This window comes from Chondrus crispus, genomic scaffold (genome assembly GCF_000350225.1).
Source record: "Chondrus crispus Stackhouse genomic scaffold, scaffold_5, whole genome shotgun sequence".
Lineage (NCBI taxonomy): Eukaryota > Rhodophyta > Florideophyceae > Gigartinales > Gigartinaceae > Chondrus > Chondrus crispus.
The window spans coordinates 434,590-449,195 of record NW_005179334.1 but is presented as its reverse complement, the minus strand read 5'-3'; the positions used below and the strand labels follow the sequence as shown (position 1 = coordinate 449,195).

General features: G+C 56.4%; 3 protein-coding genes; 1 reads left to right on the top strand and 2 right to left on the bottom strand.

The window, feature by feature from the left end:
- Nucleotides 1-1,338, bottom strand: part of CHC_T00006690001 (hypothetical protein) — a 3,479-nt gene extending 2,141 nt beyond the window's left edge. Inside the window, exon 1 of the mRNA XM_005718824.1 lies at nucleotides 1,224-1,338. Within this exon, the coding sequence (XP_005718881.1) occupies nucleotides 1,224-1,338 (115 nt within the window). The remainder of the gene's footprint in view (nucleotides 1-1,223) is intronic.
- A 137-nt stretch (nucleotides 1,339-1,475) lies between these two features.
- On the top strand, nucleotides 1,476-3,753 carry CHC_T00006689001 (hypothetical protein). XM_005718823.1 is given in 2 exon segments: nucleotides 1,476-3,560; nucleotides 3,561-3,753. The coding sequence occupies 1 exon segment, from the start codon at nucleotides 1,476-1,478 to the stop codon at nucleotides 3,558-3,560; it is 2,085 nt and encodes a 694-aa protein (XP_005718880.1). The 3' UTR covers nucleotides 3,561-3,753.
- Nucleotides 3,754-5,630: 1,877 nt separating this feature from the next.
- CHC_T00009235001 (WD40-repeat containing protein) lies at nucleotides 5,631-10,991 on the bottom strand. The gene has a single exon (XM_005718822.1). It carries the CDS (start codon nucleotides 10,989-10,991, stop codon nucleotides 5,631-5,633), a length of 5,361 nt encoding a protein of 1,786 aa, XP_005718879.1.
- Between the last annotated feature and the right edge of the window lie 3,615 nt (nucleotides 10,992-14,606).

Below are 14,606 nucleotides of genomic sequence, written 5' to 3'. Positions count from 1 at the left end.
CCCGATTCAACACTGGCACAAATAATCGACGGCAGCTTCCGGGTCGGTACTTTTCCCCTTCCCATCGATCAATTCACAAAGTATTGCAAATCAAGGCACTACCGGGGTCCGACCACCGTGGCGCCAATCAGGCGAGGACTCAGTGGCGAGTGATATCGCCACCCTCTTCAGCGGGGTCGGGACTGGTCACGGCTGTCGGCAAGCCCTTGAACAGTGCCGCCACATCCACCTTGTCCCTACTACGGAAGCGGCACATCTCGCGCTCAAGCTCGCGCTCAAGATCGCGGGCGCACGTGCTCGCGCGGGGCGCGGCCCAGCTGCTGTGCGGGAGATGGCCGGCGCGCGGACGGCGGCTCGGCGATGGAAGGTGCAGCTCGCGTGAGCACGGCCGCGGGCGTCCACCGCGATGTGACACGTCGGCGTGCCTGGCGAGCGCCGCGCGCGCCCCGCGATTAGATGTTTCTCCGCGCTTGCCGCGGAAAATCCCCGCGTGCCCCGCCTCGCGCGACAACCCTCTTTTCTCCACCGCCGCCTTACCCGACCCTTCCCGCAACCCTCCCCATGGCCAGCGCGATCTAACAAAGCCCCATCTGACTATAGCCCCTCCTCCCCCGCGGAGTTAGATGTAAGTTGGGCAAGCCCCGCCCACCCATGTTGGTTGGCCGGCGCCTTTTACTCGTGGATTTCCTCGCTGGCGCGCCGCCCCTCTTTACACCGTAACGGCTCGCTTTCCACCCCCCGACATCCACCCGCGGCCCCATATCCACCCCCCTGACCCACCCCCGCCGCACCCGCACCCCACCGGGAAACACCGCCGCCGAGCGCGCTCCTCCTCCGCCCGCGCCCGCGCGCTTCTGCGCGGCGCGACCCGGCCCCGCGCCATGAACCAACGGCGGGGAGATCTCCTCCGCGCCCACGCGCCCCGTCGACATTGCCCCCGCCGTATCAGCGCCGCGCGTTCACCACGCGCTGCGCCCGCCCCTCCTACACAGCCCCTCCCCGCGTACGTAGGGCACGCGCACGCCCAGCCCAGCCCTCTCCGCGCCCGCGGGCTCGCCGAGCGTTCCACTAGATGACACTGCGGCACGCAATGCCGCCTCATTGGCTCCGACCTACGCACATGCCGCCATGGCAGCCATCTCGCCAACTCTCTGCGTCGCTATAAAGTCAGCCCCCGTCCGCCATGTTGCCGCTGTCTGCCGCTCACTCACTTGTACACTCACCGGCAGTCCCCCCCCCCGTCCCACTGCCCACACAGCAACAACACAGCCATGGCACGCCTGCTCCCGCTTCTCCTGCTGCTCTCCGCCGTGACCGTAGGCCTGTCGCAACCGTCATGCGCACGCGGCCGCTACCTCAAGGGCGGCTCGTGCGAGCGCTGCCCCGCGGGCACTGCCAACGGGTCCACGGGCGCCACCTCGGTTGACGCCTGCACCGCGTGCCCCAAGGGCACCTTCTCGCCGCCCGGCGCCGCAATGTGCGGCGCCTGCGCCCCGGGCACCTTCCAAGACAACACCCGTTCCTCATCGTGCAAGACGTGCCGCTCGGGCACGGCCAACCGGTCGTCGGGCGCGGACTCCTCCTCCGCGTGCCGCGAGTGCGCCCCGGGCACCTTCAGCGAGGAGGGCGACGCCCGCTGCACCATGTGCCCCACCGGCCAGTTCGCCTCCGGCCGCGGCTCGACTAGGTGCCAGACCTGCCCCTCCGGCACCTTCTCCGACAAGACTGGCTTGACCAACGTCGCCATGTGCATGCCGTGCCCCAAGGGAACCTCCAGCACCCGCAGGAGGGAGACCTGCAACGCGTGCCCCAGCGGCACCTTCCAGGACCGTACCGGCTCGTCAAACTGCCAGAGGTGCCCGCGCGGTACCTTCTTCAGCGGCACCGGCGCCACCGGCAAGGGCGCCTGCAACGCGTGCCCGCTGGGCACCTTCAGCTCTGGCGGCGCCGACGAGTGCTCCAGCTGCCGCGCGGGAACGTACCAGGACGAGCGCGGCAAGGATTCGTGCTTCCGCTGCCCGGCGGGTACCTTCAATGAGGATGAGCGCGCCACCAGCCGCTCGCAGTGCCGCGCGTGCCCCAAGGGCAGCATCAGCGGCCTCGGTGCGAACCGCTGCCGCCCGTGTTCGGCCGGACGCTTCCAGGACCGCGAGGGCGCCGCGTCGTGCCTGTCGTGCCCGCGAGGCACCTTTAGCAACGAAATTGGACTCGCGGACATCTCCCAGTGCACACTGTGCCCGCGCGGAACCTTTAACCAGCAGGAAGAGGCACGCGCGTGCTCCTCCTGCCCCGAAGGCCGCTTCCAGGACACCGAGGGCGCCAGCTCGTGCAAGCTGTGCCCGGAGGGTACCTTCAGCACCCGCGTCGGGCTCACCTCGCTCATGCAGTGCCAGCCCTGCCCGCGCGGCACGTTCAGCCGCTCCGGTTCCCGCGCGTGCACTGCATGCCCCGTTGGGACCTTCCAGGACGAGACGGTGTCGGCCATGTGCAAGAACTGCCCGGCGGGCACCGCCGGCAGCCGGACAAGCGCCACGGAGGCGGAGCAATGCCGCCCGTGCGCGCGCGGCACGTTCAGCCGCGCCGGCTCATCTACGTGCACGGACTGCCGCGTCGGCACGTTCCAGGACCGCAAGGGGGCGTTCGGCTGCGCCAGCTGCCCCGCGGGGACGTTCAACAACCGCGTGGGCGTGATGTCGCGCGCGGGCTGCACGGCGTGCCCCAAGGGGACGCGCTCTAGCGACGAAGCGCGTTCGTGCGACGCGTGCCGCGAGGGCCAGTTCCAGGACCGCGTCGGGTCCTCCGTCTGCAAGTCGTGCCCGGAGGGTACGTTCAGTAACCTGCTCGGGCTGACGGGGATCGGACAGTGCCGCGACTGCCCCAAGGGTACATTCAGCGGGTCCGCCGAGCGCATCTGCGAGCCGTGCCGCGTGGGCTTCTACCAGGACCAGGCGGGCTCCAGCTCTTGCCTCGCGTGCCCGGCCGGGACGTTCAGCAACCGGCTCGGGCTGACGGCTGTGTCACAGTGCACAAAGTGCCCGCCGGGGACGTCGAGCTCGTCCGGTCGGACGTCGTGCACACCGTGCCGTTCGGGATCGTTCTCCAGCGAGCAAGGATCTCCGTCGTGCAGGCCGTGCCCGCGCGGGACGGCGAGCGACGCGGTCGGGGCGCGGTCGATGTCGGCGTGCCGACGGTGCCCCAAGGGGACGCGCAGCTTCGGCGGGTCCAGCAGCTGCAGTGCGTGCGGGCAGGGCGAGTTCCAGAACCAGCGCGGACAGGGCGAGTGCAAGCCGTGCCCCAAGGGAACGTTCAGCACGGGACGCATGGAGACGAGCATTGCGGCGTGCAGGCCGTGCGCCGCGGGGACGTTTGTCAACTTCGAGGGCAGCACCAGGTGCGAGCCGTGCTTCGGCGGGACGTTCCAGAACCAGACCGGGGCGCAATTCTGCGAGGAGTGCCCCGCAAACACGTTCAGCATCGCCAGACGCGGAAAGTCGCCCAACGTGTGCAGGTCGTGCCCGGGTGGCACTACCAGCGACCCGGGGTCTACCCGCTGCGAATAGAGAGAGAGGGAGAGAGAGAGAGATGGACGTGGTGGTGACGACGATGACAATGACGATAGTGACATTGTAGACATGTGCGCGCAGATAGCGCATTGATAAAAAAGAGCTGGCGACATCTCTGGCCCGCGACATCTACCCCGGGGTCCACCCGTTCCACCGGTGGGGCCGTTCCACGCTCCCCATTAGCACTGTGCCACAGCCGCTGCGCCCAGACACGGTAGAAACCGGCCCTGCAGCCCTCCCCCCCTCCTGCAGCACCACATGTCCCCCACATATAAAAAAGCAGCACCCAAGCCACATCCCGCCCCCGCAGCAGCACCGCCCCTGCCGCCGAGGTGTACTTGCCGAGCGGCCCTGAGCGCGTGCGTGCGCGCGCGGCCGGGGCCCCCCGCCTGTGCAAGCGCACTGTGCCCCACGCGCACGTCCGGCGCGTCGCAGCGCGGCCCGCGGGGGTCTTAGCTCTGTTGTAAATAAAGATGTAAGGTATATGATAGCGGCCTGTGCTTCCATCCAGAGCCAAGGCCAAGCACTTGGAACAATAAAGTCGCCGCCGTCCCCCGCTCCCGAGAGGATCGGGGGGTATCGGTGTTCCTGGAATCACGCGGTGTTCCTGGAATCACGCGGCCGCCGTGCGCCCGGGCCACGAGGGATTAGGGGTTTATTAGGGGATTAGGGGGTTTAGCGGATTAGGGGGTTTAGCGGATTTAGCGGTCGCACGCGCGAAATGACGCCAGTGCGGGTGTTTCTGGCACCGCGCGCGCGCGCGCCGTCTCGGCCATCCGTCGTCGCCCGCGCCCCCTGCCAGAAACAAACCAAACCCTCCCTCCACTCCCTCCGCCGCGCGCGAACGGCTTTCGGCGGCGCCCCCTCCTAACGCGCGCCGCCTCGCGTCAGCGGCGCTTGTCACGTGCGCCGCGCCCGACCCCGCTGGGGTCTTAGCTCTGTTGGGAGAACCCGACCCCCGCTCGGGGGCTGCCGCACGGCCGCTGCTCCGCGGCGGGAAGTGCTGCGCAGGAAGCAGGGTGATTTTACAGTGTGGTGTGGGAGGGCGAGGGGAGGCGCGGCCGCTTGGAGAGGGGCACGTGGGCGTTTGTATGATGGCGCGTTGTACACGTGATGTTAGATCGTTGTGGAACGGGGATTATGCGCAGAAATGATTCGTCAAAATTGGATGTTTGTTTTTTTGTGGAGCGCTTTTTGCCCCTCGTCTTGTTCTCCGCGTTCATGTGTCACCCACGCAGACACGCCATTTCCACCACCACACCTGCTTTTTCATCTGTATCTATTAAATCGATCTCTTCTATCTATTTCTATCACTTGCTATCACTTTCTATCTCTTTCTTTTATCTCAAGCTCAAGCTCGCTGAGAAATAAATGCCTTACCAAACATCTCCGAGCCCCTTACCTGTACAAACTGAACAAACTGAACAAAGCCTCCTGATTTTGCCGTCTGTTGGCGCATCGATCCAAACGTCGTGGAAATGGAGGCACCGTACGGAAACGATGCCTTCCATCTGTTTTTGCGACGTTGCATCTCGCTTCTCTCCGCTCTCATATTGGTCAGTCTGTCCACTCATATGCACTGTACCTACCGCAGTCAAGGACTACGACTTACTTACACAAGTCCTTCACTACGGTAGGTACATATGAGTGCACAGACTGACCAACTACTGTAAACACTACCCCAGTAAACGCCCACACGAAACGAAATATCAAATCTCCGTCGCTTCCCTATTGCCACACAACTCTGAACTACTCGAGGCTATTTTATGTCTTCCTGTTCAACCAACTCACAACCGAATACGCAACAACATTCAACTCAAGACATTCAACACACAGTACCGTGTACCTCTTCGACGACTTTATCATCTCTGCTTCAACTACGTCTCCGTCATTGCCCTTTTCTCTGCATGCGTCAACTGCCACCCACGTGAGTCCGTGTTGAACCAAAACCTCTCATGTCCACCCCTCCTTCATGTCAACCCCAAACCGCTGACTTTCCCTCTTCGTGCATACCATGCTTGAGCCACAACACGGCGTGATCCACACCGTATGCTGCGTTGTCGTATTCTAAGACAAGAGCTTCAAGACCGCCACACTCCCATTTTTAAGACCAGCAACCACAATCCCATTTCGGTGATCGACTTGAAATGCCTCTCTGTTCGTTCCGACGTCAAACCGTGCCAGAACAACTTCCACACCATCTTCTCGACGGCACATAATCTTGTTGTTGTCATCTAAGTATACATCCAACATCTCCCTAGTGGGCACAGTGCTCACTTTGGCATCAGTCTCTGCTATTATCGAATGAAAGCAGGCACTCTGCCATTTGATCTCGGTCATGATCTTATCGCAAGTGCCCCTGGTTACATCCCACACTCGGACTGTATCGTCCCAAGACCATGACACAACGCGTCTTGTGTCCGCGCTTATCGCCACCTTAAACACTGTAGCCGTGTGTCCAGTAAGTGTCTTGCCAGATTGTGCTCCGGCCTGCAAGTCCCAAACGCGCACCGTCTCGTCGTCCCCCCCTGATACCGCCCATTCTCCATCTGCGCTTATCGCAACGCCCCGCACGTCTCCGTCGTGTCCATGTAAGGCGCTGCATATTTGTGCTCCGCTCTCAGTGTCCCAAGCACGAACGCTTCCGTCGCTGCAACCAGATACAGTACGTCGCCCATCTGCGCTTATGGCAACGCTCTGCACCCAGGAAGTGTAACTAGTCATCGCTTTTCCGACGATCTGAAGCCCGGTTTCCACGTCCCATGCCAGTATCGAGTTTACACCTGACACAGAGACCGCGCGACTTCCGTCGGCACTGACCATTACGATACGTACTGAACCCGTGTGGCCGGTTTTCGTGATTTCTGAACTCTTCTCCAGATCCCATATCCGGGTGCTTCCGTCATATGAACCCGAGATTGCATGCTTCCCATCAGAGCTTGTTGCCACGCAATGTACGCCACTTGTGTGGCCAGCCATAGCTTCGCCAACCTGTAACCCCGTCTTTGCATCCCAAACCCGTACGGTTCCGTTCTCCGACCCTGACACCACCAGGCTTCCGTTTCCACTCATAGCAACGCTTTTCACATCGCTGGTGTGGTCAATTAGTGCTTGCCCGACTTGCGTCCGCGTTTTCGTGTTCCACACAATCGCAGAAGTGTCCCAAGACACTGATTCGACACGGCTTCCATCAGCACTCATCGCAACACTCTGCACCCGCCCATTGTGATCAAGCATTGTTTCCCCTACTTGCGACCCGTTTTCTGCATTCCAGACCACGACTCGTCCATCATCACAACAACCAGACACAGCCACTCTCCCCTTCGCACATACTGCGACGCTCTCAATGAGAGTTCCATCACCTTCTAACGTCTTGCTAACCTGCAGCCCGGTGCCCACGTCCCAAAACATTATTGTCCCATCTCTCGCGCCAGAAATCGCTCGTCTCCCGTTTGCACTCATCGCAACGCTCCGTACACAATCGCTGTGGCCGCTCTTACTGTCCCACACTTTTGATCCCGACTTCGTGTCCCATAGTAGCACCTCTCCGTCATCTGACCCAGATATTGCGCGTGCCCCGTCAGAGCTTATCGCAACGCTCAAAACCTCACCCGTATGGCCCGTTAACACGCTTCGCAATTGCAAACCCTTCTCCACATCCCAAACACACACGCTACCGTCTTCGGATCCAGATACGGCAAGCCTCCCCTCCCCGTCGATCGCAACGCTATTCAAATAACGCCCGTCCCCAACCTTCGCCTCCCCGATTTGTACACCCGTCCCGACGTCCCAACACCGAATCCACCTACCATCATCCCCAGACACCGCTCGTCTTCCATTCGCACTCATCGCCACACTTGTCACATATGACAGAGAAACAGGTACTGGATTCCCAATTTCAACACCGCTCTGTGCATCCCACATCCGAACCGTTATGTCATCCGAACCGGACACAACCCGTTTCCCGTTCTCGCTTAGTGAAATGCAACTCACTCCGGCCGTGTGGCCAGTCTTGACTGCCTCCTCTTCCCATTCCATCTTCACGTCCCACATCCTTAATGTCCCATCGGTGGATCCTGATAAAGCTCTTGCCCCGTCCGCGCTCATTGCAACGTTGAGCACTTCACCCGTATGCCCAGCCATTGGGTGCCCAATTTGTGACTGTGTCTCAAGGTCCCAGTACCGTATCGTCATGTCCTCTGACCCTGATACTGCGCGTTTTCCGTCCTTGCTCATTGCAACGCTGTTCACGTGGTTTTCGTGTCCAATCATAGTTCTACCGACTTGTGACCCCGTCTTCACGTCCCAAAGCCGCACCGTCTCGTCGAATGACCCTGATAGCACCTGTCCTCCATCCCCGCGTATCGCAACGCTGTCCACGCTGTACGTGTGCCCCGTCATCGTCTGCCCGAGCTGTGACCCTGCCCTCACATCCCATACTCGAATAGTTCCATTTTCCGACCCGGATACTAAATACTTCCAATCTGAGCTCATCCCAATGCTTCTAACGGGACTCGTGTCCCCACACATCGCAGCCCCGACTTGCGTACCCTCGTCTGCGCTCCAAACTTGCACAGTTCCGTCCGAGTACCCGAGCACCAATAGCTGCCCGTCCGAGCTCAAAAGCATACAGCTCACGTACTGCCACCTTCTACCGACCTGAAACCTGCTGATCGCTCGTTTTTCCGACACGCCCCACACCATTGCCGTATCATTTGCGTACAGGACAGCTATTCGTTCACCGCTTCCACACACACGTGCATCAACGACACCCCATCGGTCACTTGCGTCGCTGGCGCTACCGTTGTCACTTGCAGATGCACTAGTTGCCTGCGAACCCGCGGTATCATTGCTGGCCGTTGCGGATATGTTGCTTGAGCCCAAGCATGTTTCTAAAATTTTCCCAAAACAACCCACTGTTTGCGCAACCCATCGCCTTGTTCGGTTGAAAATTGATCCTTGTTCTGCTTGCTCGGGCCCTGTAGATGGGCGTTGTGACTCACGCATGGATTCACTCTGCTCCAATGTATCCGACCCGACGGTTTCACTCGTTTCTCTATCCTGCACTAACTGCGGCCCCTCACACTCGACATTCACGACTTCGACAGGCTCCTCTCGGGAGAATCTGAGAATTGCTACGTCGCTCCCATCTGTATTGCAAGCACACACAATAAATATTTCACCCACATCCATCCGTTCTGATACATTTGAAACTATCCATCCCCTCCATCTATCCCTGTACGGATCGGGCATCATAAACACTTCCACCATATTTCCACCGGCTCGGTGTAAGCACTCGTTCACAGGACACAACCATGGTTCCGGTGCCCATGCCTTCATGTCCGACAAGAACCTCCGCACACTTTCCAATGACGATGCCTTGTACATCATACGAGCATAAAGTTGAAAGCATATCCCGGCAGTGTTTTCATCGCAGAAAGGAAGACTCAGGCGCGCAGCCTTCATCACCAATTGCATTCCAGATATCGCATCCTTGTCAACTTCACGCCTGCCCTCGCCCCGCCTCCAACAATTTTGCAGATCCTTGACAGCTCTTTCGTACTGCAAAACCGCTTTCCGCCGCAACACCTTCACCACCCACTCAGGACTCAGCAATAAATTCTTCAGGTCTTCCAATCGTCCTGCCCCCATCAATAACCGGTAGATGTTTTCCTCAACGTACTCCTCTCTAAATCTGTTGTCATCCAAGCTTCCATCTTCCACTGCTGCTGCAACCAAACCCCTCTCTCTGCTATACTTGTCCACTACTTTCCCAAACCAAGCTGCACACCCTTCATTCGCATCTGCCTCATCTACTGTGAAATCCAAGGTCAGATCGTGCATACGCAACCCAGCACAACCGCGGCCGTACTCAAAGTCTACTAGACCAACATTACTCATCTGCATTGCCAATTTCTCCGCTGCATTCTCATCATCTGTTTCCCACAAGTCTTTCAAAACCGATACCGGAATCCAATCTTGCTTTTCCATCACACACAATCCCCGGTGCATTTCCCTATGCGATAACCCGCTGGAGAACGTTTGTTCTCCAGCGGCTTTCGAATTCGATTCCAAAATATCGATAGATGATAGTAGCATTGCTTTCAGCGAAGAATACCCATCACCTGGGCTGTCACCAGACATTCCTCCCCGATTCTTAACTTTGTCTAAATACAATTGCCATATACTCGACACATCTGCTGTGCGCCGTTGGCTCTTCATGTACTTCACACTCGTTCCCGCAACATTCAACGCCAGTGGCAGTCCTGCACACATGTCCAATATCGCGTGAATCGCGTGAATGGCCTCCTCGGAACATGAGCTATTTTCTTCATCGCAAAGAGGCCCACTAGCCTGCCGAAGCATCATCTCTGCATCAGATCCTCGAGAAAATCGCGCACCGAACGCGATTGATTGGCCAATTAGCGTCAAGTCTCTATCTCTAGTAGAATACATAATTCTGCTCGTCGCCCCACCTATGCCCGTGCCACTGCCTGCCAGAACAGACAGCTGTTGTAAGATTTCCTTGTTAATGCCATTGCGTGCCCATACGTCATCGAAAATGAAAAGACATATCCGGTCTCCAAACCACGATACCAGCAACGATAGCACCTCCTGCAGTTCCGTCTGTTCACGCATCTTCTCGGCCGTGCTATGTCCTCTTGTTGCGTTGACGGCAAGACAAAACTGCTGCATCAATCGCCCAACGCTTGCATCTTGTCCAAGGGTCAAGAAGTACACGCCTCCAGGAAAACGAGCTCTTACCTCCTCGTCGTGTGCAATCGCCCGCAGCGCGCATGTCTTTCCGACACCCCCCTGCCCCACTGCAAACGCGCCGACTTGAGCGCTTCCGTCAGTCCGTAGTACCGCCGCCTTGAGCTGTCTCTCGCATGTGTCCTGTGCCCCATGACCTTGTCGCAGTTTCAAATCAATATACACGGAATCTGGGTTTCTCGGCGCCCACACGCAAGACTTGAATACGTCCTTGTTGATCGCAACGGAATCAATTTTGGCGTAGAGGCTGAGGTAAGCGCTTGCCGATTCTACTTCTTTGCGCTGTTCTGCTGCATCTTGCTTGCGCTCGACAAGAATGTCTCTTTCGCTGACGGCTTTCGAAAATTTACGGAGCTTGCCTTTGGGGTCTTTTCGCTCACCCTGGAGTTCAGTCAGAGTTGTTTTGACAAAGTCGGAGACCCTGTCAATCTTGCCTTTTAAGATTTCCCGATGTGGGTCCTGTATGATGTCGAGGTGTGGGTCGTCGCGCAACAACCTAACATTCCTAGACAGCGCCTTGTAGGCCTCGAGCATCTCGAGGGCCAAGTCGTTGTTGTTCTTGTAGGCGTCGTGGCGATCAATGAGAGCGATAACAAGACGGACGACTTGCTCCGCCGTCCCGGTGAGGCCCGCGATGCCAAACGGATCGGCCATAACGAGTTATAACAAGGGAAAAGGCGGACTGGTATGTGAGTAATAAACGGAAACGGTGGCTGCGGAGAAGGAGCTGGGCTTTGGGGTAGATCTGGGGTGAGGTTGTGAGGTGCGAAAGGGGGGTTTGTGGGAAGGTAGGTGGCGGGAAGAGTCGAGGAACGGTGGTTAGAGGTTGGGATGTTGGTTTTCTGTTGCGTGTGTCTTCGGAGCGTGGGCAGGATGAGGTAGGAAGGAAGAGGGTGCGAGGTGCGAGGTGTTCGGAGGGAGGGTTGAGGGTGTGGTGAGGTGAGTTGGAAGGGGAAAGAGATGCGGTTCGTGGGTGCCTGAAAGCTTGAGTTGTCCGGTGTCCAACAAGGCGGTCCAACAATGCCGACTGCAAAAGAAAACTGTATCTGCACATACTGTACGAGGTAGCTTACACCAATCACAACAGAAGAAGGATGAATACGTGTACACACGTGTGCATGTACAACACGTGTCATGTCTGCTTCACGGCCCTCCTCGCGAGTAGCGGGAGAGAAAGAGGCAGAGGAGAGGAGCGGAGAGCCTAGCGTTGGCGCCGAGCTGGTGAGGTGGCTCGACTGCACGAGTACCCACCGTTGCGAGACATCAACTCGGCGGAAGGGTTAATGAACATTAAACCTTCTTTACTTTTGCTATCCCAATCGCGTGTTTCGCTTCGCGCGTCGCGTACAAGCGGCGACTGGCGCCGGGCCCTGGCAAGTGGAATCGCATCGCGGAAACTAGATGCGGAGCGGGAGCGGCTGTCCGCGGGGGGCGATGCGGCCCACGGCGACGTAGTCAGCCATTTTGTGTCGTCTGGGGTGAGAATCTGATCAACTACAAATGACGACTTACTCTGTCGCAAGGCATCGTCAGCCAATCACCGATGATGCCGGCGGACATAGCGCCAGTTCATTGGGTGGTTAGCCTCCGTCAAATTACAGCCGACAGGCAGCGCCCCCCGCGCTCTGCATCATGCCCGTGCTGCTCTGCAGCGCTTGCCGCATGAGAGCACGGAATGAGGCCAGGCTTGTGAGAAGGTTTTCTTGTTGAGTCTGTGCTACCAGAGCTCCATTCTTTATCACCAACAATTACTATCCTATTTATACTGCTGACATCTACCGCGCAGTACCGAAGCATCCGTCTTATTGTGCAACACCTTACTAATCTCCTCAGGGCTGCCATACTCATTTGGTGTAGTCCGCCACTCTGTTCGCTACTTGTAGAGGACCTTCACGTAAGGGACCACAATTGCAATGCCACGATTGACACCAGTTGGTTCTACTAGTGCGTGCACCTGCACAGTAGGGAAGTAAAATGCATCATCAAAATATACTACGTAGAATTGTTGGCAAGGAACGAATTGCCATAATAGCCACTTTTGTAACAGGGCTGCAGCCATGGATTGCTAAGAAACTTCTACCAACAGCGCTTGGCGTGCGTATCGTAGAAGTGTGCGAGGCAGTGGTGCAATTAGATTGGCACACTACTTTGACTACGGCTATACGCCTTGCGGGATTTGCCCCAGCTTACGTCAGGCTCATACAAGATTTCCAAGGTTTTGGTGCAGTCGAAGGTCCAAATTGTGTCAATGGCAACATGTCAACAGAATGGACGCTCCAATTTGGAGCCTCCATTCTTTTGACATTTTGGAGCCTCCAAAACAAATCGTTCCCGTTCTAAGTTCAACTAAAGGCCGCTTTCCACTAAGGAGTCTCATAGAATTCAGGACAAGGTTCCATTTTTATTAAACAATGACACGTCTAGACATTGAAGCCCAAACAACCACTACCTCACGAGCGACGCTGTGTCGTACTAGTGCTTCTGCTTCCTTGTTCATGCTTCCTTTTCACATGTTGGGATAACTCCCACTTTCTGTCATACGACTTGTCACAATCTGGACAACTGAAGCCAGTCCCATTATTATGCACGCCCTTTTCGTGTCGCTTCACCTCGGCTTCGGCGAAGAATCTCTCATCACATCCAGAATACCCACACTCAAACCGCTGTTCCCTCCTATGCACTCTCCGCCAATGCCTTTCTTTCTGGCTAGGATACTTAAATAAAACTGCACAGCCTGGCATGTCACACTTCAAAAGTCCGTTCCTCCCCCGTTCGTTGTAGCCTCGCTCCCGTCGCTTTAGAGCCTCGTCTGCAATAAACAGTGCTTCAACTTCGGAGGTTATGTACTGCTCACCAATATCCCTACGTGCTCTCGATGATTGGCCCGGTTCCATTTTTGTTGTTTTCCGTAGCTTTTCTTACTTGCGACGTTTTGAGTATGTTTATTTTACAAGAGGATCGCAGTTGTATGTCGTTTAAAGAAGACAAGAATTGACTCATCGGTATATATATTCGTCAAAGAGCATGCTTGTGTTCTATGTATTACTTCTGTAAAAAGACATGAGCCCCTAGGACGATTCTTTTCAGACATTCCCGGTCGCTTGCCCTTCTTTCGTCGTGTTTTGACATAAAAACAGTTGTCGAATGTAGCTATCCGAGCCCAAAAAAAGAAACAAACAAGCATTAATATGGAGAGATTCGACACTGGCGACCTCTCAGGTCTCACTCGAGCTACGTTTTTCACGTGATAGAACGAGGAACTTGTCTTTGGCCTGACAGCAGAGACATTCAAGTCGATTACTTTTTATTCTTTCAGACCGCCCGCTACAAACTTCAAACAGCCATACTCGTGCTATGTTCGCGTGTTTGACGCCCATAAGTACCATGAAAATCTCTACTGAAAACTCCCCCGGTATGGAGACAGAAGATACGGAGTGGTCGAGAATCGGCATATCGCACAAGTTGGACACCAGGTCGTTTGAAGGCCGGCGGCGTGGGCAAGGCAAAATTATATGGAAATGTGGTATTTCGATGCCGAGATGCCCTATGAATTTTCTATCTCGGCAGTTTACCGTGGAAACAAAACAGTGCGAGTTCATGAGCTTGAAATGTAGTTCAATTTAGTACTTCTATAACCGAAATACGATTCTATCTGGACCGATTACTATAAAGAAACAAGTTTTCCTTGTCGTCGCCGCCACCCTGCAAATATTCTTGTGTCAAACGAGTGTGATACGCTGACTTTCAACCGCTCCGTGTCTTCTGTTCCCAAATCTGGGGAGATAGTCGGTCACATTCGGATGTTGGTTTTGGGCCTCCATTGTGCGGAGGCAATTCGAGTAAAAATGTTCGACATGCGTAGCGGTCGGGATGAGCCGAAAGACTAAAAAATAGTCTGTTTCATTGTCTCTGTTGTCGAGCTGAACGACAGGTTTTTTGTTATGTGACATGGCAAACCTGTCAGCCTGCATGACACCTGAGAGGTCGTCAATGTCGCATTTCTTTCTTATCCCTTGTTTCTTTCTTTAGTGCTCGAATAAATATATTTGACTGCCGGTTTCGTTGTCAAATATATCTAAAGAGGGGCGAGCGACCGGAAATACCTCGCAACATCCATCCTGTTGATGATACCATTTACAGAAGTAATATATAGAACACTAGCACGCCTTTGACAGGTATATATACTGATGGGTCAATTCTTGTCTTCCTCAAACGACACACAACTACGATCCTCTTGCAAGATAGAACACACTCAAAACGCCACAAGTA